Source organism: Giraffa tippelskirchi, chromosome 5 (genome assembly GCF_054371585.1).
Source record: "Giraffa tippelskirchi isolate mGirTip1 chromosome 5, T2T-mGirTip1v1.2.pri, whole genome shotgun sequence".
Classification (NCBI taxonomy): domain Eukaryota; kingdom Metazoa; phylum Chordata; class Mammalia; order Artiodactyla; family Giraffidae; genus Giraffa; species Giraffa tippelskirchi.
Window position 1 is genome coordinate 175,693,941 of NC_137279.1, and position 26,707 is coordinate 175,720,647.

The 26,707-nt window shown below is 51.9% G+C and overlaps 1 protein-coding gene and 2 long non-coding RNA genes across 10 annotated transcripts in view; 2 read left to right on the forward strand and 1 right to left on the reverse strand.

Annotated features, from left to right (window-relative positions):
- The window catches only part of RNF220 (ring finger protein 220), a 304,953-nt gene that overhangs the window by 18,435 nt on the left and 259,811 nt on the right, over positions 1 to 26,707 (reverse strand). For 2 of the 8 annotated variants that reach the window (XM_081488736.1, XM_081488737.1), the window contains 4 exons: positions 18,283 to 18,415; positions 8,994 to 9,039; positions 5,356 to 5,457; positions 663 to 705 (listed from right to left, as the gene is read on the reverse strand). In XM_081488736.1, coding sequence (XP_081344862.1) covers positions 663 to 705; positions 5,356 to 5,457; positions 8,994 to 9,039; positions 18,283 to 18,415 — 324 coding nt within the window. Of the gene's footprint in view, positions 1 to 662; positions 706 to 838; positions 1,093 to 5,355; positions 5,458 to 8,993; positions 9,040 to 9,384; positions 9,556 to 10,316; positions 10,546 to 18,282; positions 18,416 to 26,707 lie in introns of those variants that run through there. The other 6 variants (XM_081488742.1, XM_081488740.1, XM_081488744.1 and 3 more) reach the window with 5 other exon arrangements.
- LOC145505817 (uncharacterized) lies at positions 1,364 to 6,894 on the forward strand. Its single transcript, XR_014053301.1, has 2 exons — positions 1,364 to 1,639; positions 5,380 to 6,894. It is a non-coding gene; the product is annotated as an uncharacterized LOC145505817 (long non-coding RNA).
- Positions 10,634 to 26,694, forward strand: LOC145505816 (uncharacterized). Its single transcript, XR_014053300.1, has 2 exons — positions 10,634 to 10,931; positions 26,467 to 26,694. It is a non-coding gene; the product is annotated as an uncharacterized LOC145505816 (long non-coding RNA).

The window sequence follows — 26,707 nt, forward strand, 5'->3', positions numbered from 1 at the left end:
CACCCTAATCAGCACAAAAAACTAGATCATCCAGTTTGTTCAGCAAACAGGAATGCTCCAGAGGTTTGAATCCAAAGGGGGGGGGGGCTGCCAGGTAGTGCATACACAGCGTGCTTTCAGACAAGGCCTCTAAGAGCTGTTGAGCCCACGCTGATCACCTTTGTGAAATGTGGGCTGACTGATAACTCAAAGAGCCCTGGGATGAGTTAGTTCCTGTTGCCGTGGGAACTCCAGATCTCACTGCATTGTCAAGTCTCAGCAGAGAGGCTGTATTCACACGACTGGGCACTGATTAAAAACTGGAAGAAAAACATTCTCAGCGCCCTGCCGGCTTGTACAGTGAGGTCCCAGCAGTGTGCAAATTCAAAGCGGAGCTCCCAAGTGGAATTGTGTGGCTTGTTCCTCATTCTCTGCCACTTATTGCCCCCCAGGGTTCTTCAAGGCCTAGAGAGGCTCACGCAAGAGATGGCAACCATCACCTCCATTAAACAGATGGGGAAACTGAGGGCGGCAGCCTCGGTCGGCACATACTGAGGCGCTGTGATTGCGAGGAAACCAACGGGCCCTAACGTTGAAGAGACCCAGGCAAGCCAGGAGCTGCAGGCAGTGAGGGAGGGAGGAGGCCGGGGGTGGGGCGAAGGGAGGGGCCGCGCAAGACTCACCATTCAGTCGGGTCTGCCGGTTGGCTCGCACTCGCAAGAAGGTCTGGGAGAAAATCCCGGGCAGATGCAAAAAAAGAGAAGACAGCGTCAGCGCGGCCGGGAATCCCAGCCCCCGCCCCAGCCCCGGACCCCGGTCCAGGCCTGCCCCGCCCCAAACAGCCCGTAAACAAACCTACTTCCTCCCTCCCGCCGGCCCCCCTGCTCCGCCGGCCGCTCCGGGCCCTCGGCATAGCCGCCGGGGGCTGCTCTAGCGGGCCCCGGAGGCCGCCGCGCGGTGCCGCCCCAGCCCCGGCCTCCGGCGCTCCGGGCCCCGCGGCCGCCCGGCCGGCGAGGGCGGCGATGCGGGCGGATTCCCCCCGGCTGCCCGGCGGCGGCGGCACCTCAGCTCCCAGCGGCGGCGGCGGCCATGTTGGCCTTGATCACGTGACCCGCCGCCGTCGCGCGCCGGGGGTGAAAGTTCAAGAAGTGGCGGGGGTGGAGGGGTGGGTCTGCAGGACCAGGGCCGGGAAACAGCTGCTCGCACTCAGGCAGCAACAGGCTGAGGCCGCCCAGGGGTTCCTCCCACTCCCCGCAAAAACCAACCCGCCCCGGTTTTAGCGGCTGCGAGGTCCTCCCACCCAACTCCACGCCCCTTCCTAGCGCGGGGCTTCTTCCGTCCCGGAGCCCCGCCCGGCTCCCGCCTCCTGCGCCGCTACCCCTTTGCTGGGGAGGTGGCGTAGGACTTCCTGATCGCCGCGGGCCATGCCACCGCACGTCCCAACTGTCCAGCCCCCAGTCCCTAGCATTTCAGCAGTCTGGACACTAGCGGATTCCCAACATTTCAGCTGTTTTCTGGACAACCCCTGGAGCTGCCACTGGTAACGCACGCCCACAAGTTGGAACCCAGCATCCCTCAAACAAGTGCTTTCCTCCAGGATTCTCAGTTTCTAACGGGATACCACCATGCACTCTGGTGTGCCCACACCAGAAACTTGAAAGTGAGTCGTCCTTGATCCCACCCTCCTTCAGTTTCTCGCGCTCAATTCTTCTCTCATCTCAGAGTCTACCTTTAAAGGTCTTTTAAACCTTCTCATCTCCACCTCTGTGTATCTCCTACTTATCCTTCTAGACCTGTTTGAAAAATATAATTTCTTCTCTACTCCAATCTCTACCCTCAGTATAGCTTATACAGATTTTTATCAGACCATTCCAGGGACGGGACCTTATGTGAGTCATGAGTGAACCCAGAGCTCAGCACAGCACTTGGCACAGTCAAGACATCCCTGTGTGTTTCTTCAGTCGCTATACCTATCTTGGATTTGCTGCTGTAGTTCATAATCTTACTGAGCTCTCTAAATTTGCAGCTGTCTCCCATCTGGCCTTCTGAGCTCCAGCTTTCTTCTCTGTACCCCATCCTTCACACTACATGATCTTCCTATCGTGCAAAATTGACCCTCTTTCCTTCTTCCCCTTTAAATCTTTCAGTGGTTCTCCACTGAGATGATCTGCATACAGGTCATCTCTGACCTGCTCTGCCTGCTTCTCCAGACTCCTCTTCTACCATTCCTGCTCTCTCCTTTTGCCTTCCTGACACTCAGCTTTGCAGAGCTACCTGTAGCTCTTTGAGCACTCCATACTCTGCACTCTGGGCTAGATTATTCTCCATGCACCCGTATTCCCTGCTTGGTTAACTATTGTTCATCCTACAGGACTCTGGGTGAGAAGACTTCACATTTCCCCCAATGTTGGGTTAATTGCTTCCTCTTTAGTTTTCACAGTCCCTTGGCTTCACTTTGAATTTGGATATTTTAATTGTTTGGAATGGTCCCTTCTCCCTGGGAGCTCATCTCCATGCAGTCACCCAGCACAGGGTCTAGCATGCAGAAGAAATCGGTGGGAAGGAGAGGAGGATGTTTATGAGGGAAATTCCTGAGCCCAGCTGGAGGGCTGGGAAGCAATCTAGGATTCAGGGCCAGACAGACTCAGCCTGACTTGGTTCTTCACATATATGTGTGCTTAGAAAAGTCACTTCTCTCTAGGCCTGTTTCATTAGCAATAAATTGGGGCAATGAATCCTAGCTTGCACAGTTGCTATGAGGGTAAAGTGAGGTAATGGTTAAAGGGATAGGTAACCCAGCAGGGGCTAAGTAAATGGGAATCCAAAACAGAAACCAGTACCCTCTGATTTCAAAGCCAAGTGTGATGATTTCTTTAAACAACATAATTGAGCAACTACTACATGCCAGGCATTGTGTATAGATCAGGGAATTCGAGCTTCACCTTCTACCAGTTCCCCTTGTGTTTTACATTCTAACAAAACCGAGCTGCTGGTGGGTCCCCAGATACATCATTCTGTGTTACACCTCTGTGCCCTTTGCACATAGTGTTGCCTTGGTCATGAATATCCTTTCTTCCTTGTTCACCAAAGTGAACTCCTGCTCATTCTGTTCAGTCATTACCTCCCCTGTGAATCTTATTCTGATTTTTCTCTTTCCATTGTGCTGTCCTAGAAACTTATTTACACTCCCATCATAGCATTTAAAGCACTTAGAAATTATCTATCTGCAAATCTAACCCCTTGAAGGCAAGGACACTGGGCTGAGAATGAGTACTAGATAAATGGTTGAGTAAAACCAGGGAGTAAAGAAGGATAAGACGTTGTTTGCCTTTGAGAGCGCCCTCCCACCCCGAAATCTAATGCAAGAGTGAGTCTTATCATGATAGATAAAGTAGGTTCACAATTCTTCACAATTCCTCCTATCAGGAGCTGCATTTCCTCATCTCTTGAGTATGTATGAGCCCTGTGACTTGCTCTGCCAAGTGATGGGTGAGTTCCAGAGTCTAAGCCTCAAGAGGCCTTGCAGCTTTGGCCTTCACCCTCTTGGCATGACACTGCCCTGAGACTGCCAAGTAAGGCAGTCAGTCTAACCTACTGGAGGATGATAGACCATATGGAAGAAAATCAAGATCCCTGATCTCCAAACATGTGGTGAGGCCATTTTGGACTTTCCAGCCCAGCTAGTCCTCCAGCTGAATGAGCTTCATGAATGAGGAAAGGTCTAGTCAACTGACAGAATCATGAGAAATCAAAGTTGTCTTAAGCCACTAAGTTTGGGGATGACTTGTTATATACTTGTGGATAAAGGAAACATTAAATGGGTGATCACAGTATAGGATGATCAGAGCAATGACAGGGACATGCAGGGGTCATGAGAATGCTAATCCAGAAAGGCTTCCTAGAGCAGAGGAGATTGGGGCAGTTGAAGAATAAATAGAAATTTGATGGGGTCCGGGTAAAATAATCCCATTAAAAACAGCATGTGTAAAAACACACAGAGGCAAGAAAGGAATGGCATAGCCAAGGAGTGGTTAGCATTAATCTGGCGAGCATAGACCACAGGATTCACAGAAGGCAGTATTAGGGATAGAAGCTGGAAATACAGGTTGACTCTAAATCACAGAGGCCTTGGTGCCATTCCTTAGCACACCTAGCCTGTGCCTAGCATGCCATGTCTGTGCCTGATGGTTACTCTCCCTGGCTCAGCAAATAGTGGGGCTGATGCTGTGACTGAAGTAGAAGAGCCTCCAAAGGCAGGACTCTGTTTCCCTTGGGAGTAGAATTCTCTGGGATGGAGCCTTATCTCCCTACCCCAGAATTCCTTCAAGTTGGGTCATTGCTCCATCTCGAAGCAGGATTGTCTAGGTGAGGACTGACTGCCTTTCTTAAACTAGGGCTTACAAGGGTAGGGATCCCTCCCCAGAGCTGAAACTTTGGGTTCTGTACTTTGAGTCGCATACAGAAGCATCGAGCAGAGGAGGTGCCAGTGTAAGCTGGTGTACAGTCCACACGTGGTATTTCACTCACCAAGCTCTGCATGCTGATGCCAGGCTGTGTCAGTGGGGAGGAAGGGGCACCCAGAGAGAAGACCTCAAATTCCAGGAAAGGCTTCCTGAGAGCCAGCAGTGACCCTGGTTCCCTGCCCCAGATGACCGGTCCCTGCCGCCTTGTCTCTTTGCATTAGTCAGGGTTGCGTTCCCCTTTTCACATCACGGCTCCCTGAGAAGCCCCGTGGCCATTTAGGCACATGTTCCTTGGAGCAGGCCCTGTGTTACACCCTCCGACTGGGGCTCCTGCAGGTGGGGCTCTGTCTCTCCTCAGAGGAAGCCCTTTCTCCTTTCTTCCACAAAGAAGGTCTGGATAAGCTGGGATGTTCCCCTTCCCCTTATGTCCCGCTCCTGCTTTGCTGCTTGAGGATTGTATGGTTATTCCCGTTCTGTTTGCCCAAGGCACTCACAGGAAGTATCCCTCCACGACCCCGCCCCCCCCGCCCCGCCCCATGCCCGACATGATGGTGTGGCAGAATTGATGGCTCTTTGCTCAGGGGATTCTGGTTTTGAAGTGTGAAGTCTTTAGGTGATGCTGGGCCACATCCCTGGGTCCTTGATGACACTGAACCCTAGAGGGTAGATGGCTGGGATGCTTCAGAAGAGCCCACCCGGGCCCAGATGACCTTGGCATCTCTCCCTCAAGTCTGTCTATGTAAGGCACATTCCGTGAGACCTGTGCCTTCTGGTTCACTCAGGGTCACTAGACACAGGGGGAACCAAACACAGTTCAGTCTTTCTCCTGCTCCCCGTCTCCCAAGGAGAGGAGAGGTTAACTGCAGGTTAACTCCGAAGGACTCATCCAAGTGCCCGGCCCTCCCCTGCTCACCTGGTATCTGTCTGAATGGTGCAGGTCGTCGGTGGCTGATGAGTGTGGTGATGCCGTCGGAGACTCTCCTTCCCTCTTGATGGAAGCAGACAACAAGAGGGACTGAAAGAAGAAAAAGGACACATGGCCTCAGGCCGAGTGAGACCTACAGTCTATCCCCTAGGGTGTCCGGTCCTATGGAGCGTTTAGCAGAGAGGCAGAGAAAAGGAGGGCAGAGGGGTGGAGGCTACACTTGAGATTCTAAAGGCATGTGGTCAGGCCCCGGAATCTGGTTGTGGGAGGGGATGGTTTGATCCTGGGGATGGGTGGAGGCCCCTGGAGATGGTCCAGTCTTCTCCACCCCAACTAATCTCTGTTCCCGTGGGGCAGGCCTCCTAGGGGGCTGAGACTATATAGGCTTTGTTCTCCCATAGGGAGCAGAGACTCTAGGACCCTGAAGGGTTGGGGTAGAGCCACATCCCTGCCACTCTGCCTGCCCCTAATAAAGGCTGGTGGCAGCCCCGCTATGGAGACAGTAAATTAAATAGTATGTATGAGTTTCCTCTGTGCAGCTAGGGATGTGCGCCGGCTCCACTTCTCCCTGCGCTGTGGCGACGACCCCAGCAAAAACCGCAGCAAAACTAATCCCCCCCGTGTCAATCCCCCACGGCCTCTTCTACATACGCCCGCAGTTTAGATTAATAAACTGTCTGTTTTAAACTGTGCGCGAGCTGCACAATTCTAAATACCACATGGCACGTTCAGCCTGCTCTTGCTGGCTCGTGCCAAGGCCTGTTCAGCTGCAAACTGGGGGCCTGGAGGCCTGAAAGCAATCCATACTGCCCTGCCCGCCCCCCCCCCCCCATCTTCTCCAGCCTGCACAGCTCTGAGCCGGAAGCATACAATTCCCTTGGAGGCCTCCCCAGCCTAGAAAACCATGCCAAATAGCCAGTGACAGCCCAAAGAAAGCAATCTGGGAAAGATGGAGCAGCCATTTATCCTTCATCTCCGACTGAGCCTTAGGATGTGACCCGCATGCGGTGGCCACGCTGCACATCCTCAGGCCTGAGGGCCCTGGGAGGGGAGGGGGCAGCTGCTGGTCTGGCAGGGCTCCCTGACTTGGCCTCAGCCCAGAAGCTGGATTGGGGAGGAGGCCGGGCAGGGTCTGGGGTGGGATGTCCTGCAACTCGGAGCCCCCTCCTCACTCACCCCGGCCCAGTGGAAGGCCCAGTGGGTGCCTCAGCCCCCAGCTCAGAGAAGAGGTGGGCTTTCAGGCAATGTCCTCCTCCTCCTCCTCCTCCGGTCCCAAGGAGGATGCTGAGGAGGGACGACATCGTGGGGCCCCCGCCCCTCCATCAGGAGAAAGCTTGAGCTCGTTTGCTTGCGCACTTTCTCTCGCTCATTCTCTCTAGGTTAGAAGCCCTGAGAGGCCTCAGAATTACACCTGGGGCAAGCGGAATAAAAAAAGGTCACTGGCGCTTTTTAAACATGGACCAAAAAGCAGTAAAATGTGTTTTGAAAAAAAAAATCCCGGCATTAAATCATGACTTTTTGCCTGGCTCTTCGCCTCATTAAAAGTGGCCTTTTGGAAGGTAAAATTATCATTGTAAGCGATAAGATCTTTAAGAAAATAATTCACGGCTTCTTCACCCTTTAATATGATAGCCGCCACCGGCTAATTTTTTTCTTAATGGCAACGAGGCCATCAATCTTGTCTGAGGCCCCCTCGCCCTCTCCTCCTCCTCCCTCCCTCCTCCCTGTCCTCTCAGTCTCTTGCTTGAACCTTATACCTTGTGCCTTTTCCACCCATGACCTGCTTCCCTAAAGCCCAGGTCAAGGCAGAAGACAGACCCTGAAACCCTCAGCTTTGGGGGTGTGAGCTTATATCTAGAAGTGAGTAAGTGGTGGCCATTGCCTCCGAATCTGATTATCAATAATCCAGACATCGATGGTTGCAGGAATCCGCACATGTTTAAGATTTCCTGTGTAAGTATTCTGATGGGGTGGGGGTAGGTGAGTGGGTGTGCATCTGTGTATGTGGGGAACCAAGTATGTATGTTGTCTGTGTCTGTGCTTTGAACACAGGCCTCACTGGGGTCAAGTCCCCAGCCTTGCCAGCCGCGCTCGGGTGTCACGTCAATGGTTGTGCCTGACCTGGCAGCTTGTCTGTGACCTGTCTCCCTTAACCACAGCCATTGAAGACTGCAGGCTAGGCCAGGCTTAGCCAGTGTGACTTCTCCTCTTACACCTTGTCCCTTTAGGGCTGGGAGAGCTTTGGTTCCTTGGCCAGGGCCTGCATCTGTCCAAGGCTGGGCTAGGTCCCCTGCCCCTCCTCTGTCCACCTTGCTGTGTTGAGTGCGTGAAGGTGTAGAGTCCACTCCTTTATACAGGCCTGCAGGGCAGATGGGCCAACCCCCTGGAAGTTATATTGTCACTCTGGCTCCTTTTCCCAAAGCTGCCCTCTCAGAGGTCACCTGTGTCTATAAAGACATCTAAACACGACGGCCTCCTCCAGCCCTCCTGTTTGACATCGGACTACCCCCGACAGTTTGGAATTTTTTTCCCTTAGGACCTCAGGACACCATGCTCTCCTGTGCCCCCCCTCACTCATCACTGTTCCTCTTCTGCTCCTTCCCTGGCTCTGGGGCCTTCTCTTGACCCTGCCCCCACAGGAGTCCCAGAGTCTCTTCTTGGCTTTTGCTCTAATCTCTCCACACACACTCACTGACTGATTTCATCCATTCTGAGGAATTCCCTGGCGGACCAGTGGTTTGGACTCTGCACTTTCACTGCCAAGGTTGCAGGTTCAGCCCCTGGTTGGGGAACTAAGATTCTACAAGCCTTGTGGCACAGCCAGAAAGTAAGTTTCATCCATTCAGCACTCAGTCCTCACTCCCTATAGAAAGGGTTGAGGATTCCTGCCTTTACAAGTCATTGTGAGAATTTATTAAGACAGGATGCCACTTTACTGAGGGGTGGGGGAAAGAGGACACTCAGTGATTAAGGGTTTAGTCTTCCTTCCCAGGTCCCCACTCCTTCAAAACATCATCCCCCTTGGGGACGCAGTACCATCTACCTCTGTGGCCACCCATGAGAGTTCTCGGTTTGAGTCATGCCATCCTGCTGAGGCCTCTGGCCCCTCTTTTGAGCCACTGTCCTTCACTCTTCCTTTCTCCATCTGATGCTTTCAAGCTTCCCTTTCATAGTGTCTGTTCAGAGAGTCAGATGGTCTCAAATGAGCCCCACATCCTCTTTGGTTCCCTGCTGCCCTCAGGACAAAGCACATGCACTCATCCCATGGTCTGGCTTTCTAAGGCCCTGCACCAGCTGTCTTGACCTGCATGTCTATATTTTTCTTTACCTGCTGCAGCTCACCATCCTCCTTTTGAGTCTCTCCAGATTTATAGTGTCTGGGTCCCCCACTCCCCTGGTTCATTCTTGGCTTTGACCCCATCCTGACTGGAAGAGGAGGGAGTCAGATGAGCATACTCCAGCTCCCACTCATGTGCCCGAGTGCACAGGGCAGCCCGAGACCTCAGGTTGACGATCAAACCCTGAAGACAGCTGGGGATCCAGGAAGAGCTCCTTTTTCTCAGGAACCAGTTCTGAGTGGGCCTATGTTAGGATGGGTAGGAAAAAACACACAATTGTCCACCTACCTTGGGGGTGCCTGGAGCCATGGCATCCTTCAGAAGTGAATTCTTGCTGCCAAGAAAGAAGAGAACAGGGTGACCATTCCACTTGCTGCCCAGGGCATGCAAGAGAACAGCAAGAAGACCCAAGGGGGAGAAGACAGCCAGTGTTGCCCGGCTCACCTCAGCCAAGACCCACCCAGCCAGCTCAGCCTCCACTGGGGGCCAGGGGCCAGAGTTGGCTCCTGGGCGGGGGTACAGACACAAGGCATGGCAGGTTGTCTTGTGGATCTGAGGGAAGGGGCTTCACCTGACCCATCCTATCAGCCCTGAGGATTCTGCCTGTCCTACCCCTCCCCTCCATCCCCTGTCCCCAGCCTGCAGTTAGCTCCTGTGGGAGTGGGGTGATGGAACTGACATGGCTCTTGTCACTTCTCCCTCCAACATGCTGCAAACTGCGTTAGGCCGGGAATGATCTCCTCCTGATTCAATTTGTCAGCCCCAGGCCCTCCGGCATCGGGCGCGGCAGGCGGGCGGGAGCTGGGCCCTGAAATATGGTGGGTGGCTTGGAGCAGGCGGGGGCCGGGGTGGGGGAGGTGATGGATGGGCTGTGGGGGAGGCGAGGACTGTGTTTAATAACAAAATTGGTATGCAAGGCCACATCCCAGCGCTAAGCATGAGTGATCCAGAGCCACAAAGTATTACAAATCCCCGCTAAACAGATGCTGACAATGGAACAAGACGTATCAAATCAGATCCACTTCAGAAACATTAATATCCCTGTTCCTGTCCCTCCCACCCTGCTGCCCCCTCTATGCTCACCACATCTGTGCTCACACATTCATGCACGTGCTATCACATGCACACAAACACACGCACACACAGGCGCCGGCTGAAACACGGCAGGAGGCAGAAACGGCCCCTTCCCATAGGGTTCCCACGCACATACAAGCAGTACAGGTAAAGCACACCCAAGAGATCCATACAGCACAAAAGACACACACCCAGGGCAGATACCCAGGGCACACGCAGGCTGTGTGTACACAGGGAACACCCACGGGGATAGGCATAGACACACCTAATATGTGAGCAAAGGCATAGGCAGGTCTGGGTAAACTAGAAGTTCTCCATCCAGGGCAGTTTTGAGCCCCACAGAGGACAGCTGGCAACATTTGGAGACATTTTTGATGGTCACAACTGGGAGTGGGTAGTTTTCTACTGGCATGTAGTGGGTATAGGGGGTTAACCATCCTAGAGGGTACTGGATAGCCCCTCACAACAAAAAACTACCCAGCCCAAATGTTAGTAGTGCTGAGGCTGAGAAACCCTGGTGTAAAGGCGGATACGCACATATCCATTGTCTATAATTCTGTCAACGTGTGGTCACACCGATGTTCAGACATGCACACAGAGGCGCAGGCAGAGTCGTGTTCCCAGGGCCGTGTGCTTAAAGACATTCACAACTGTCACCCAGGCCCAGATGAAGAGCTGCTCATGTGCCCACCTTCATACAAGCGTGCACAGGTACAGACACCCACGCGTGCTGACACACGCCCAACACTCAGGCACCCACAAATGCAGCCATACATGGACACACCCATAGAAGCAGATACGTACATCATAGTGAAGGGGCCGGTAGCCTTGGCAGCAGGCTGAGACTAAGATCTGAGTGTAAAAACAGCTCGTGGCGGGGGTGGGGGGTGGAGAGGTGGGTTTGTTTTCTCGTCAGGGAACTAAGATCCTGTATGGCACATGATGTGGCCAAAATATTAACAACAACAACAACAACAAAAACAGCTGTCTGCCTCTCTGATCACACAGTAGGGGCATCAGACAGGAAAGGACCACCAGACTGGGTTCCATTCAGTGGCATTTTCTTCATAAATGGTCCCCATGCTCCTGCTCCTGATCCGGGCACAAGGGATACAGAGAGGAAACTGAGCTGCCGTTAAGGAACAACTAGATGTGAGTCTGTTACTTTTATCTTTCCTTCACTCCGTCAACAAGTGCTGTTGTTGCCCTGCTACCGGCCCCATTCCTGGACCTACAGGTAGAGAAATGAGGCTTCTACTATATGACACTGTTCCCACCAGACCCCTGGACTGAGGTCTGAGTGTTTTCTGAGCAGGATCAGGGTGGAATGGAAGAGGAAAGACTGAACAAGTATTGTGCACCCACCACATGTGACAGGCATGGGCTAGGAACTTCAGGTGTGTCATCTCTTTGATCTTCACAGAAACTTTACAGAGTTGACTGGTGGGCTGTGTGACACCTCACTGTTCACACAGCCCAGGCAGGGTTTGGGATTTGCGTTCCTATCGGACAGAGTCCAGAGTGCTGCTTTTCTGTTGGCCCCACTGCCTCCTAAAGACACTCAGGATGAGTTCTTTTACTCTCTCCACTTTGGGGAGGGCCCTGCTGACTGTGAGCTTTCGTTTACTCTGCCGGTGAACTGAAATGAAGACATTCAGGGCCAGGATGTCCAGCTTCTCCCTTGGCCAGTCCTCTGGATCTTTTCTTGCAATCCTCTTCACCTTCCTTCCAGCTGGACTGGTCAGACTCCTTCCCTCTCCCTGAGCAAGCACCCCCACCACCCCCCACCCTGCCTTTCTTCCAACAACCTGATCACCTCCAAGTGTGCTTGCTTCCCCCAGAGAGAGGAGTCTGGCGAGGGGCCCGCCTTGGAGAGGAGAGCTCTGACCCCCGAGCCGCTGGCAGCCAGGCTCCCACCCAGCCCATCCACTCGGCTCTGCCTTCGTCCCTCCCAGTTTCCACAGCCCGCCCCCAACGATTTCCTCCCTTCTCAGTCACTCGCTGCCTAGTGATCCATGGGTTTTAAATTATAACTGGGACCCAGGAAACGCGTTCCTAAGTACAATATTCATGGGCTGGGCTGACACTTTTAATTAAGGTGATTTACACTGAATTATCCTTGGAAATAAAGAAATGGTGTGCTGCCCGGGAATAAACCATCATCACCAGCCGCCTTTGTAAGTTACACTTCGTTTTAATCTATTTGGGGAATTGTTTATCTAGTTCATTACCCAACCAAACACCGAGGCCGGCCTTAAATAAGGCTTAAGTGGGGGTGGGGGCACTGCCATCTCCACACCCCGCCTCTCCTCTAGAGTCACCCAGCCTCCCTCTGGCTCCTTCCAGCCCCTTTAAAACACTGACTAGACCAGATCTCAGAGTGGCTGAGGAAGCCTCCAGAAAAAGGTCTCTGAGCTCAGGGCCCTCCAAGCCAAGCCTCAGTTTCAGCTCTGCGTGATCTCTGAAAGAGTCCAAGGTTCTTTCCTATTTCTGGGTAGAAACTCCTGTCTGAGGGCCACAGAGAAGTTTGGGGGCCACTGTCCCACCTGCCCTTCAATCTCCAGCTCCCATCTACGTTCCTGCCCGTCTGTCTGTCTGTCCACGTCCACTCCCCACACTGTCACCATCCCAGAGAAAGCTCAGGGCGCCCAGAGCTCTGTCTGCAGTCTCCTCCTTCCCTCAGATACCTGCTTCTCTACCATCGACACCATTCCTGTGTGCCAGGACAGAAAGCCAAGTCAGTAAGTGCCCCACAAGTAATCAGCTAAGTTCTCTTGCTTCGTCCCCCACCAGTCTCTCACCATTCTCTTTCTTCTTTGCTCCCACTGCCACTGCCATTGTCCTAGGTGAGCCTCATCATCTGTCTCCTGGACCCTGCCTAACTTCCTCACTTGCTTCCTTGCTTCTACCCCCCAAATTCTGCTCCATGCTACCTCCAGAGCGATTCTCCTACAGCTCAGCTCTCTGATTGAGCTTCTCCAGCTCACGGATGTTCTAATTCCCCCACTCTAAGGCGACCATCCAGCATCGAAGGCCCTCCACTATCTGTCCCCAGTCTAACTTTGCTCTTCTTGGTCCAGCTAGCTGAGTCCTGGGGTCAGTTGGAATGCCTGTGCAGGACTGAGAGGGGTAAAGAGAGAGGATGAGGTGAGGGAGTGTGTGGGGGCACGGCCTCTGATCTCGAATGTACAAGTGTTTTGAGAAATGTAAGTGCTTTGCCAGCAGAAGTTCTGACTCTTCTTCCTGGGTCTATCTGCCTATGTGCCTGTGGGGATGAGCATTTGTGGGAAGTGGTTCTTTGAGGGGGTAGGTGTGAGCACATGTATATGTGTTGGAATTGGGGTGTGTGTGTGCCTGTATGCTGTCTACATACATTTGTGTTGGTGTCTGTGAAAACCAGCCAGCCCTAGTTTGAGACACTCAGTCGTGTCCGACTCTTTGTGACCCCATGGACTATACAGTCCATGGAATTCTCCAGGCCAGAATACTGGACTGGGTAGCCGTTCCCTTCTCCAGGGGATCTTCCCAACCCAGGGATCGAACCCAGGTCTCCAGCATTGCAGGCGGACTCTTTACCAGCTGAGCCACCAGGGAAGCCCAACCATTGTGAGCCCTTAAGTGTGTCTAAAACAGCAGCGTGCTCTGGGGGGGGGGGGGGGGGGGCATGCTCTGTGCTGTTGGGAGAAGGGGGCAGAGAGTGCAAACTAGGCCCACCCAGAGGAGTGCCTCTGGGACGGAACCTGTGGGAGGGTGATGGAAGGAAAGGCACCCTGGCAGCAGCATCCACAGACTCAGGAGCTGGCAGGCTGAGGGAAGGGGGTGGGGGTGGGGGCGAAGGAGGCAAAGGGAGGGGGAGGGGGGAGGGGACAGCTGGAGAGGAGAGGAAAGAAAGGACGGGAGCTGAGAAGGGGACAGAGGGGAGGACTGGAGAGCTGGGGAGGCCACAGTGGCTGGGGACGCCCTCAACTGGGTTCTGCCCAGAACACTCTGAGCGATGCACGCACAGGCTCTGCCCTCCTGAAGGACTCGGTTTCCCCGTCAGTGAAATAACCTGGTCAAAGGCCCCTCTCAGGTCGGAACTGAGGTGGGGAAGAGGTGGGAGGGGGTCTCCGAGCCCTCCCAACCTCCTCTCCTCCCCTCCGGCCTCCGGGAGAGCGGGCAGGGGCGGGGCACGGGCAGCCAAGGCTGGGGTCCCTCCCCGCTCACCCGGGCGCCACGGCCCTCAGCCCGGAGGGAGCTGACACGCTCCTTGGGAATTTATCACGCACCCAATTACAATGTTAATTGGCAAGTTCCTGAAATCAATTAATTCGCAAATTTTTTCCAATTAAAAACCCAGATAAATCACGAGGGCGGCGGCGGGGAGGTCCAGCCTGCAGTCCGGTGGGCGCAGCGGCCGCAGGGACGGGGAGGGGGGCGGCGTATGGGAGAGGGGAGGGGGCGGCGGGCGCGGCTGCCCTTGAACGCCTTTGCCGGCCGGTCGGACTGTCAGCGCGCCGGGCGCGGCGGGGCCGAGACAGATAAAACCATCGACCCGTCGCCGCCAGCGCTTCGGTTTTATCGATCCGACGGGAATTTCACTTGCTGTGCAGATCCCGCTGTCCGGCTGTCAGACACCGGGTTGAGGAGGGGGAAACGTACCAGGGGTTAGGGGGTGCTGGGCTGGGCCTGGACGCGAGGGGCACAGAAGTGGGGGACGCGTGACCTAACGGTGAGGGGTGGGGCACCCGTGAAGGCTGGGGGGCGGGGAGCGGAGAAATGAACCGGGGCCAAAAGGTGTGAAAGTAGGGGACCCTCTGAGAGGCTGTGGGGCAGGAGGGATTGGCGGAGGGTCACGGGTGGGGGTGGAACACTTCTGTGGGCAGAAGTGGATGCCCTGGGCAGTGCGTGGATGGGGCCTCAGGGGCTAGGCTGTGGTGTGGCCTCCAGTGAGGAGGCAGAAAGAGAGCTTGGGCCCCACTCTCCAGACCCTTGCGCGGGGCGGGGCGGGGGGCTGTCCCTCCATCTCTGCCTCTATTCTCAGTTTCTGTTGAGAAGTCCTCCACCCAGAAGCACTCCTGCACAGCCAAGGTATGGAACTCAACTGCAGAAGGATGTTGCTTTCCCTCTCTGTCTGTTCTGTGCTAGTCGTGGGTGTGTGTTGTTGCGGGGAGGGGGAGTGGTTAAAAGTATGGGCTCTCGAGTCAGATTGCTTGGTTTTCACTCTTATCTTTACCACTTTACAGGCTGTGCAACCTTAGAGAAGTCACTTAACCTCTCTGTATCTCAGTTTCCTCGTCTGTAAAATGGAGTTAATAATTATTACCTACCCCAGTGGTAGCCCTTCCCAGGTGGTGCAGTAAAGAATCTGCCTGCCAATGCAGGAGACGCAAGAGATGCAGGTTCAATCCCTGGGTCGGGAAGATCCCCTGGAGTAGGAAATGGCAATCTGCTCCAGTATTCCTGCCTGGGAAAATTCCATGGACAGAGGAGCCTGGTGGGCTACAGTCCATGGGGTCACAAAAAGTCAGACAGGACTGAAGGAGCTTAGCGCATGCACACACACACACACACACACCAGTGGTTGTTGTGAAGATTGAATAAATTAGTATAAAGTTCTTGGCACACAGCATTCAACAAAACTATTATTATCATCATTAGTACAGTCTTCTGTGGTAGTTTTCAGTATTCCCACAAATTCTTCGGTACTCTTCCCTTTGAGGCTTCCCTGGTGGCTCAGCTGGTAAAGAATCTGCTAGCAACGAGGTAGACATGTGTTCGATCCCTGGGTTGGGAAGGTCCCCTGGAGAAGGGAATGCTACCCACTCCAGTATTCTGGCCTGGAGAATCCCATGGACTGTATAGTCTGTGGGGTCTCAAAGAGTTGGACACGTTACTTCCCTTCAAGAGGTAGAGCTTATAGTGTTTAATTCTCCTCTGTGGAATGTGGGCTGGAGTTGCTGACCTGCTTCTAGTGAGTAGAATAAAATATATTAGAAGCCATAGTGTATGACTTCCCAGACTAGATCATAAAAGGCATTGTGGCTTCCTCTCTAGCCTCTCTCTTGGATCACTTCCTCTGTGGGAAGTCAACCGCCATGTCTCAGGGAAACTCTAGTAACCCTATGGAGAGACCTGCACGATGAGGAACTGAGGCCTCCTGCCAACAGCTGTGTGAGTGAACCATCCTGGGAAGGGGTCCTGCAGCCCCAGTCGAACCTTCAGATGACTGCAGCCTTGGCTGACATCCTGGCTGAAGTCTCTTGAGAGCCTGAGCCAAAAGCCACAACCCCTCACAACTACCCAACTAAGCTGTGTCTGAATTGATGACCCCCAGAAACTGTGAAATATTAAGTGTTTGCTGTTTTTAAGCCATGACGTTTGGGGAGAATTTGTAACACAGCAATAGATAAGTAGTATTTTGGCCTTCAAAATTCAGCCTAGGCCTCACCTCCCTCAGGAGGCCTTCTCCGCTCTGTGCCGGGTTCAGTACCTTCCTGTTTCTCCCACAGCTCCTGTTTGTCCCGTAGAGAGGCCTCTGTCTCTCAAGGTTGCTAATGCCTGGCTCTCCTTACTCCTATTATGAGCTCCTGCGGGTGGGACCATTTTTTTCTTTCTTTTTTTTTTTAATTTAAGTATAGTTGATTTGCAACATTGTGCCAATACACACTGTATACAATATAGTCTGCTGTATAGCACAGTGACTCAGTTACATGTATATATATGTATATATATATATATGTATATATATATATATATACACACACATATATATACATTCTTTTTTAATATTCTTTTCCATTCTTTTCCAATATGATTTACCCCAGGAGATTGAATATAGTTCCCTGTGCTAAACCTTATTGTTTATCCATTCTAAATGTAATAAATAGTTTGCATCTACCAACCCCGAATTCCCAGTCCGTCCCTTTCCCTCCCTCCTCCTTGGCAACCACAAGTCTGTTCTCTGTGTCTGTGAGTCTGTTTCTGTTTTGTGGGTAAGTTCATTTGTTCCATATTTTAGATTCCACATATAAGGGACATCATATGGTATTTATCTTTCTCTTTCTAACTTACTTCACTTGGTATGATAATCTCTGGTTGCCTCTGTATTGCTGCAAATGGCATTATTTTGTTCCTTTTTATGACTCAGTAGCATTCCATTGTATATATGTACCACCTCTTCCTTATCCATTCATCTGTCAATGGACATTTAGGTTGTCTCCATGGTTTGCCTGTTGTGAATAGTGATGCTATGAACATAGGGACCCATGCATCTTTTTGAATTATAGTTTTGTCTGGGTATATGCCTGGGAGTGGCATTGCTGGATCATTTGGTAGTCCTATTTTTAGTTTTCTGAGGAATTTCCATACTGTTGTCCATAGTGGCTACACCTACTTACATGGAATGATTTCTGGTTCACCTTTGGGCCCCTGCACTCTGCATGGGGGGTTAGGTGAGAAGGTAGAGGAAGGAGGATCAGTCAAGTCTGCTGACTTGAACTGATCCAGGTTTTGGGACTGGGAATCATGGGGCAGGCTATTCCCAGTGGCTGACTGTATTTCCCAGAGTGGCTAGAACCCACATGCTCTTCTGTAAGAGGAGCTTGCCCCTTCTCTATCAAAAGGTGGGATACATGTTCCTGCCCCTAAAATCTGGGTAGGTTAATACTGCCAAGAGAGTATAGCAGAAGTGATGGTAAGTGATTTCTGAGGTTAGGTTATAAAAGGTGATCCAGCTTCCATCTCATTGGCTGGAACATTTTGCTTTCGTGCTTTCAGCTGCCACACTGTGAGCTACCATGCTCACAGGCCACAAGGAGCAGCCCTGTGTAGGTGCTTTGGTTACAGCCCCAGCTGAGGTCCCTGCTGACAGCCAACATCAAGCACCAGACGTGTGAATGAAGGAGCCAGGTGATCCCAGCTCCCAGCCACCAAGCCTTCCCAGCTGGGGCCCCAGACAGGGTGAAGCAGACACATGCCACCCCCTCTGTGTTCTGTCTGAATTCCTGACCCCCACAGAGTCCATGAGCATCATGAAATGGTTGCTTTAAACCCCTAAGCTTTGGGGTAATTTGTTCCTCTGCTCCCTTTGACAACCTTGGCTCTTCTGGGAGGAGGCTCCACCCAGTCCTTCAGGCAGGGACAAGGAGGATGATGTGGAGCAAGGGGGACACGCCTGAGCACCTTCTCAAGGTTGTCACCTTTCACACGTTGAGATTCATAGGGAAGGTGGATGGCAACCCCAGGCTGCACTTCTCGGGGAGCTGCCAGTCCCAGTCCCTGCTTCCATTACCCTGCTCTGAGGCTCCTCCCCTTTCCAGGTCCTCTTGTGCCTTTTTGAGACTTAAGGCTCGCTCTCCTCACATCTCCAGAAACAGAGCAAGAAGAGAAAGGCAGCACCATTCAGCTGGAGGAGCTGAGGATTGAAAGCCAGGTGGAGAATGGCAGCAGGGTCTTGCCGCCTGTGAGAGGCTGGGACCTGGTAGCCAGAACCCTGAGTGGAGGCCTCTGGCAGGTGGCTTACCTGGCGGGCAGCTGGGCCAGCTGCTCTAGTTCTTGCTCCATATGCTCCTGTAGCTCGCTGGGCCTCAGCAGGACCTGACAGATGGGGCAAATAGGGGCCTGGCTGTCAAACAGTGCTGCTGCCTTTTTCTTACCTGGTAAGGGAAGAAGAAGAGACAGACATATAAGCTGGGCTATATGTGGAGAGAAATGCCATGTCCCAGTCCTCCACTCCAAGCCTCTGCTGCCTCCTAGGGCTCCTTGGCCTGGAGGAAGGGTGAGCCTGAGGGTTTCAGAGCCCATGAACATTACTCTGCTTTGCAGTTCCAGAGGCTGTGGCCGTGCACAGCACCTCCTCAGCCAGCTGCCCCTCTCGGAAATCTATCAGGACGCAATCAATGCTCTGTGCAATCAAACCTTGATCACTTCATTTCACACGTTAGTGAAGCAGGTCTTGGTTTAATCACAACATCACCCGGAATATCCAGGGCCCTCTCTGTCGCTCCTTTTCTTGCTGCTTTCACACTTTCCAAAGCGGGAGAAGGAAGAAAAGAGGGAGAAAAGAGATCGTTCCTGCAGTCATTCAACAAACATTGTCTGATGTCTGTGCTGAACCAGGCCTAGTGCACAGCAGTGGGGACACAGAATATAACCAGATCTAGTCCCTGCCCTGAGGCACTCACAGTCGAGTGGGAAAGACCGAAAAGGACCAGCGTGACTGCCAGAGTAGCATTCTCTCCCAGCCCCTCACTCTTCCCCATGCTCCTTTCCATGGCCTCTCCTCTCCTCTCTCTGCCTGTGGGACCATCTTGTGTATTCCTATGGCTCTCACTCCCACCTGTGCCCTGCCGACATCCGTTTCTCTGCCCCAAATCCCTCCCATGTTCTCCAGACCCCTATAGCCAAACACGTAATGGACATCAATGCCTGAATGTCCTACAAGAATCTCAAACTCAACCATCTAGAATTGAGTACTTGGACTTTGTTGGTCATCCAGTGGTTAGGAATCTACCTGCCAATGCAGGGGACACAGGTTTGATCCCTGGTCTGGAAAGATCCCACATGCTGGGGAGCAGCCAAGCCTGTGCACCACAACTACTGAGCCCATGTGCCCTAGAGCCCAGCTCTGCAACAAGAGAAGCCACTGCAATGAGACGCCTGTGCACCACAACTAGGGCGTAGCCCCTGCTTGCCACAAGAGCAAGTCCATGCACAACAACAAAGACCCAGTGCTCTTCTCAGTGAAAGGCACCTGCATTCACTTGGTCACCCAAGCCCGCAACCTTCACTTTGCCCTCGGCCCCTTCCTTGCTTTACTCCCCCTCCCACATTCATTTAACCACCAAGTTCTGTCCATTCTGCTTCAGTATTCCTGGAATCTACATTCTCCCAGTTCAGGTCTCACTCCTCACTCGGGTAACCTCACTGGCTGCTGTGAGTCTAACAGATTCTGAGCTCTTCCCCTCCAAAATGCCTTTCAAATTGTGTACCCCCAATATACAAGCACACATGGATCTAGCACTGGCTATGCTGACTTGGGGGCCCCCTGGGAGCCTAAACTCTGTCCCTGATGGTAACCAGAACTCATTGTGCTAGGAAGGGGCCTGAAGTTTGCCTAGTGCACTTCCTGGGATTCCTCAACTCCCACCCTTGCCACTCTTCCCAGCCAATGCTCCCCTAGCCTTTGCTTATAGGCACAGGGTAGAGGAGCTCTATTTATCTAGGAACATCCCTGACTATCCATGTAAACTCTCGTTGTAGGAAGGAATACTTCTTTAGCTTGAGGTCAGATCTTTCCTCTGGTGCTTGAAGAGGGTCAAAATCAGCTTTTACAGAGATAAAGTCCATGCCAGTGATGACTAAGATGGTTGACTGGGTAGGGTTTCCAGATTAAATACAAGATGCCCAGCTGAATTTCACATAAACAATATTATTTTTAGTGTAAGTTTTCCATGGCAAAAGGGGGAAACTTATACTAAAAATAATATCAATTGTTTATGTGAAATTCAACTGGGCATCTTGTAGCTTCCCTGATAGCTCAGTTGGTAAAGAATCCACCTGCAATGCAGGAGACCCCAGTTCGATTCCTGGGTTTGGAAGATCTGCTGGAAAAGGGATAGGCTACCCAATCCAGTATTCTTGGGCTTCCCTTGTGGTTTAGCTGGTAAAGAATCCACCTGCGATGCAGGAGACCTGGGTTTGATCCCTGGGTTAGGAAGATCCCCAGGAGAAGGGAAAGGCTACCCAGTCCAGTTTTCTGGCCTGGAGACTTCCATGGACTGTATAGTCCATGGGAAAGCAAAGAGTCGGACACGACTGAGTGACTTTCACTATAGTATAAGTATGTCTCAACCATTGCACAGGATATACTTATGTTAAAAGTTATTTATTGTTTTTCTAGAATTCAAATTTACTTGAATGTCTTATATTTTTATTTGCTAGGTATAGCAACCCTATGTCTGAGGGAGTTCCCCGTTCAGGCTGAACACAAGAACCTATCTCCCTTTGACACAAGATCACAGCTCTCCTGGATGCCCAGACTAGGTCAACCGAGAGCTCAGAGAAGGGAGTGATTCATCCCAGGTGTGTGTTTTGAGGAGTGGAAAGAGAGAAGGCTTAACCAAAGAAACAAAATTTAAGATGTGCCTTAGAAAAATTCCAGGCAGAGAATGGGAGCAAAGGAATGAATGATTGAGTTGTGAGTTTCTTGTGGGGGGGACCATTTCTTAGTCATCTTTTAATCTATAGACAATTGAAAAAAGACCTGGCATAGATTAGATTCTCAATGATGAAGCAAAATAGTGGAGAGAACGAAGGGAAGGAGGAGAGGTAGAAATGAAGGGCTGATTGTCCCAGAAGCCAGATAACCTTTGCAGAACTGGGATATCTGCTCTGGAGGCTTTGTGTGTGGCAGGGTCGGGTAGGGGTGGCTCTAGTCAGTGTGGCTAGGTCTCTGAGGAGGGAAGGGGTCTACTGATCATATGCCCTAGTAGCTGTGCCCCAGGTGTTCAGGGAACAGCTGAAAGGCACTTCTGAGTAAAAGAAGCAGATGTGGCCCTGGTCTAGGAGTGGGGAGGTGAGGATTCTAGACTCATTCTATAATAATCTTCATTCAGCCAGAGAATCTCAGAGGTGAGTGAGACCCTAGAAATTCTGCAAGCCATTATCTTTATTTTACAGATGGGGAAACTGAGGCTCAGAACTGGGCAGGGACCCCTGTACTTGGCTTGTGATCTCATTGCTTCATTTATTTATTCATTCATCAAATATTTATCAAACAATTATTCTATGTCATGTATTATTCTAGGAGAAATGGGCTCAGAGATAAAGAAAACACAGTCTTGGCCTCAAGAAGATCACAAACCAGTGAGAAAACTGGAAAAGAAAGTCAGTGACTGCAGTCAATGCAGCCTTAGTCAGGGCTGAGGGAGGCGGGAATGGGTGCTTGTGGTGGTGGTGATGGGGGGAGCAGGAAGTGGCCAGAGGAGGGTGGTAATGCTTGCTGGCATGGAGGATGACTAAGGGACAATTGACAAGACTGTTGAAATCGAGCATTGAGGTAGGGGCTGGGACAGAAGGGGGAAATGGTGAGAGAGGAGAATGGAGAAAGGTTAGGATCTAGGGCATGAGGTCAGAGCTGAGGTGGAAATATCGGGGTATCAGCCCCCTCTGCTTGGGGTACCATGTATGGTTCTTAGGGCTGCCAGAGCCCCAGTTCCTCCGTCTCCACCTGGAAGCAGGCATCAGCATTCCCATATACCTGTGCTCAGTTCATCTGCTTTCCTGCCACAGGGATCTTCTACTTTTCCGAGCTTGGCCTCAGTTTCCCTATTGGGACAATGGACCCTCTTCCTGGCTCCCAACTTCAGGAAGAGCAGTCACAGGGATCAGCCTGGGGACCCCACAGCCTATGGCCTGCATCCCATCCCCATGTTCTCAGGGTGTCAGCATGGCCGTGGGCCCCCTGCTTCCCCTCCCCCACTGTGTTCCCTATAATTTTATATTGAGACCCGTGGTCATGACGTGGGTTTTACTGCACTAACGACATGGCCTGCCCAGGTTTAATGACAAAATCCATACTCTCGCCCTGGGCCTGCTCCTCGTTTGCATAATTCCCAGAATACAGCTCCCTGAAGCTTTTGACCTGGGCCATTACAGTGGCCATAAAACGGGCCATAAAACCGCTGGGGATGGCCCAGAGGAGGGGGCTGTGGTCCTTTGGGGGTGGGAAGGCACTCTTCAACCCCCTACTCTTCCGAGGCATCCTCGGGCTCTCCTTCCACAATTCCCAGAATCTGGGAAGTCCGTCTCAGACTGGAGAGGCCTCCAGAAATCCTTAGTCCAGCTGCCTGTCTGACGCAGGAATCCCTTCTCCAACACCGCTGCCAGCATCACAGGCAGGCAGACCAGCCCAGCAGGGGCAGGCTGTCAGAAAGCATCTTCTCCTTGAGTATTCTTCACTCCAGCCCTTGCCTCCCCTAACCCTGAGCCCACCAAAGCTCTCAGCCACAGGTGGGTCCAGGTCAGACGCACCTAGGTTGAATCCCATTCCCTCTTCAGGAAGCCTAGCTCCCCAGGGAGGTCAGGAGCCAGGCTGAGCAGCATCGTGGGGAGACGTGGGCAGCATGAGGGGCTGGGGACAGGGACTGGGACGGGCTGTCAGTGCTAAAGATGATGAATGGGGGAGGTGAGGCGGGAGGCCGGGTGTTATCGGTAGTGGATGGCGGTGCGGGCGCTCGCCGCTTCTGCTAATCCCCGGGCGCTGCCTCAGCCCTTGCACTGATAACGAGGAAATGGGACTGACAACAATTTTTAGCTGAGAGATTCTTCACCAAAATGCCAGGCGGCCGGAGGTCTGACAGCGCCTGATTGAGTGTGTGAGTGTGTCGAGGGGGAGGCGCGCGGCCCCCTCCCCTCCCATGCAAAGATGGATCGCTCATTCCGCCTCCCGTCCACATTCATTACCGAACCTCCCTCCTGCTACCCCACCGCCGCCGCTGCCGCCGCTGTGCCTGCCACCTCCACTTCTCTGCCTGCCACAGGTATCCCCCCAGCAAGAGGAGAAAGGGCAGCAGAGGGGCCTGGCACTACCCACAGCCTCACACAGGGCACTGCAGACTCAGGGAGCAGAGAGTCAGGGCTAAGACAGGCCCTGCCTGGAGGCTCCCTAGGGGTGGGACCTCCAGAGGGTCCCTTCCCCTTTCTGGGGTACCTCCCCACCAGAAAACAGCCAGGCTCCACCAGAAAGTGACTGCCTCTGGTTGTGAGTGGGGACAGGCCTGCTGAGGAGCAGCCCGCCAGACAAGTAGCTTTTCCCTTGCCTGGGCCAGGCCAGGGCCAGTCCAGGCCTCAAGCCTTGGATCAAGGCCTCAGGTACCTGGGGTCCCAGATCAGCCCTCTGCTGCCCTCCTCTGTTGGGAACTGCTGGCCACTGGGAGCAGGCAGCTAAGGGGCTGGGCTGCTACTTCTCTGCCATCTTTCCCGTCATCCATGGTGAGGTCTGGTGCAGAACTGGGCCCTGGAGGATGAGGGTCTCATTCAAAGAGAAAGCCCACCCTTCCTCGATCACTAACCCACGTCCCGCCCTGCAACTCCCCACCCTGCGATTGCCTCTCCAGCTTGGCCCATTTGGTTTTGTCCCAGTTCTGTTGCCTGTGGGTTCCATTCTTTCCTCTCTGCTTGTTTAAGGAGCAAACCCCAACCTCATCATATTTTCTCCACAGACAACAAAAGGCAGAGTTTGACTGCCTGGTGTCTTTATTTAAGAATGGGGAGGGTTAAAATGAGAGAGAGGCTAACTCTAATGATACATGGCAATAGAGGCTGGAACTTTCACGAGTATCTATGTGGGGCTTCCCCAGTAGTCCAGTGGTTAGGAATCTGCCTTCCAATGCAGGGGACGTGGGTTCAATCCCTGGTGGGGGATCTAAGATCCCACATACCTTGGGGCAATGAAGCCCGCCAGCTGCTGCCGCAAAGGATCGGTGTGTGCCACAACTAAGATGCGACACAGCCAAATAAATAAATAATAAAAAGAGTACGTGTGTGTATACACATGTGTCCTGCCCTTCCCCTCTTGCAGTCCCAGCAGAAGGGCTTCCACTTCCCAATGACCAAGAGTCTTTGAGCAGGATTGCCTCTTACTAGCTGTGAGGCCTTGGGCAAATCACTTAACACTTCTGAGTCTGAGATTCTTCTTGAAACAAGGATGATAATAACTTACTCAGCACCTTCGTGAGGTTATAGTTAAATCAAGGCTGTGTGCAAGAGATGAGTCACCATTATCTCTAGTAAGACCCTGGCACAGTTTTGCTGTTTGTGTCTGTATCTACCCCATCCTGACACCAGATTGGCCTTGCTCTGTATTCAGCCTCCTTCCCTGCTATGATCAAGATTGTGTACCACTCAGTAGGCACTTTGGGCCTTTCAGCTTCCATGGAGCTACTTCTTCATATCCATCCATACCCACATTCTATTTACTTGTTCTTTTGTCAATATAACCATTCATCCATTTATCCATTATCTGCCCACTAATAATAATAACTGTTTATGGAGGGTTACTATATGTTAGGCTACAGGTTAATGCTGCATATATTTTATTTCCTTTAATCTTTACAACAATCCTGTGAGGTAGGTATAATTATCTATCTGTATCATATTGATGAGGAAAATGGAGCTCAGAACAATGAAATGACAGGGCTGGAAGGTTCAAAGCAGAGATTTAAATCTAGATCTGTTTGACTCCAAAGCCAGTGCTCTTAACCACTGCACAATACCTGGCTACCTACCTACCTATCCAATCACCTAGGTAATGATTCAATAATCATTGACAAATGTCAACTGAGTACCAAGATGGGTCTGCTACAGTATGGATGCCATGCAATAATGAACACACACTCTCTGCCCTCAGGGAGGTTAGGCACTAATTGTGGATAGAGACAGTCAACAAATATCTCCAGCATGGTCTTAGAACAAGGGAAGTACACGGAACTATGGGAGTAGACTATCTTTCCTGGGAGGTAAAAGAAGTGATTTTTAAGCAAAGCCTTGAAGGATGAGTGGGAACCAGTTCAAGCAATGATAGTGGAGGAGTAGTGTTCTATAGTACATAGAAAACAGCATGTTTGAAGGCACAGGGAAAAAGCCTAAGTGAAGAACTGAAAAGGATTCAGTGTGGCTGGAGCAGAGAGCGAGGGGCAGAGTACTGAGAGCTGATGATAGAGAGGCCAGATCCCAGAGGACTTTCCACTGTATTAAGGATTTTGGCTTATTATTATTTTTTTAACATACAGTGAGAAGTCACTGAAGAGTTTTAAGTAGGGGAGTGACATCTCAGACTTTTATCTTAAAAAGATCATTCTAACTGCAAATCAGAGAAAGGACTAAGGGGATAAGAGCAAGTGCAGGAAGGTCATCTAGGGGGTTATCTCACTAACTGAGGTGAGACGTGATGGTGACCTGCTCTAGCGAGATGATGTGGATGACAATGAGATGAACAGAAGCAGGTGGACTGGACATGGGGGTTCAAGGACAGAGAGGAATCAAGCATGGCTCCAAACTGTCTGACTTGAACAGCTGCTAGGTGTTCAAGCTGCTAGGTGTTTGCTGACTTTTGGAACAGGAGGAAGGGCAGTAGGCTTGATAAGGAAGAAAATGATGAGTTCTGTTTTGGATGAACTTAGTTTGAGGAACGGTTAAGACATACCCCATGAAAATGCTAAGTAGGCACTATATGTGAGCCAGAGCTAGAAGGATAGAACTGGAAATGCTGACATGTAGATAAGGACTGAAATTCACCAGCACTGCATCCTCTGTGCCTTGAACAATGTCTTGCACTGGTAAATACTCAACAGAAGTTTTAAGAGTAGGTGACATCACCTAGGGCAAGAGGGCACAGTAAGAAGAGGCTGGAACAGAGCGCTGAGGAATTCCAACAGGTGGAGGAAGTTTTAGTCACTGACGACTAAGAACAGCCAAGAGGAGGATGAAAACAAGGTGATGTCATCAAAGGCAAGAAGGGAAGGGTTTCAAGGAGTGGGGAGCATTGTCCATAGGGTTGCATGCTGCTGAGAGGTTAAGAACACAAGGCATGCAAAGTGTCCCCTCCACCCATTGAGTCCACAGTACAACCATCTACCCCACCTCATCCAGCCAAGCCATCACTCTCCCCTCTCACTCATCTGCCTCCTCCTTCTCTTCTCTCCAGAAAACCGTGATTGGCGCCTCTGGAGCGTGGGACAGGAAGAGTTAACCTGCTGACAGACGGCATTTTTTACCTTCAGTCAATATGAACAAGGCCCCAAGACTATGATTCCAAACATCTGGATTTCATCAATATGTGATCTGTCATCGTATATTGGCATTCCCCAGTCCCCGCGCCAGAGCAATGCGGCTGGTTTTATTAATACGTCAAATACATTATCCGTGTAATACACTTGTCTGGCTGG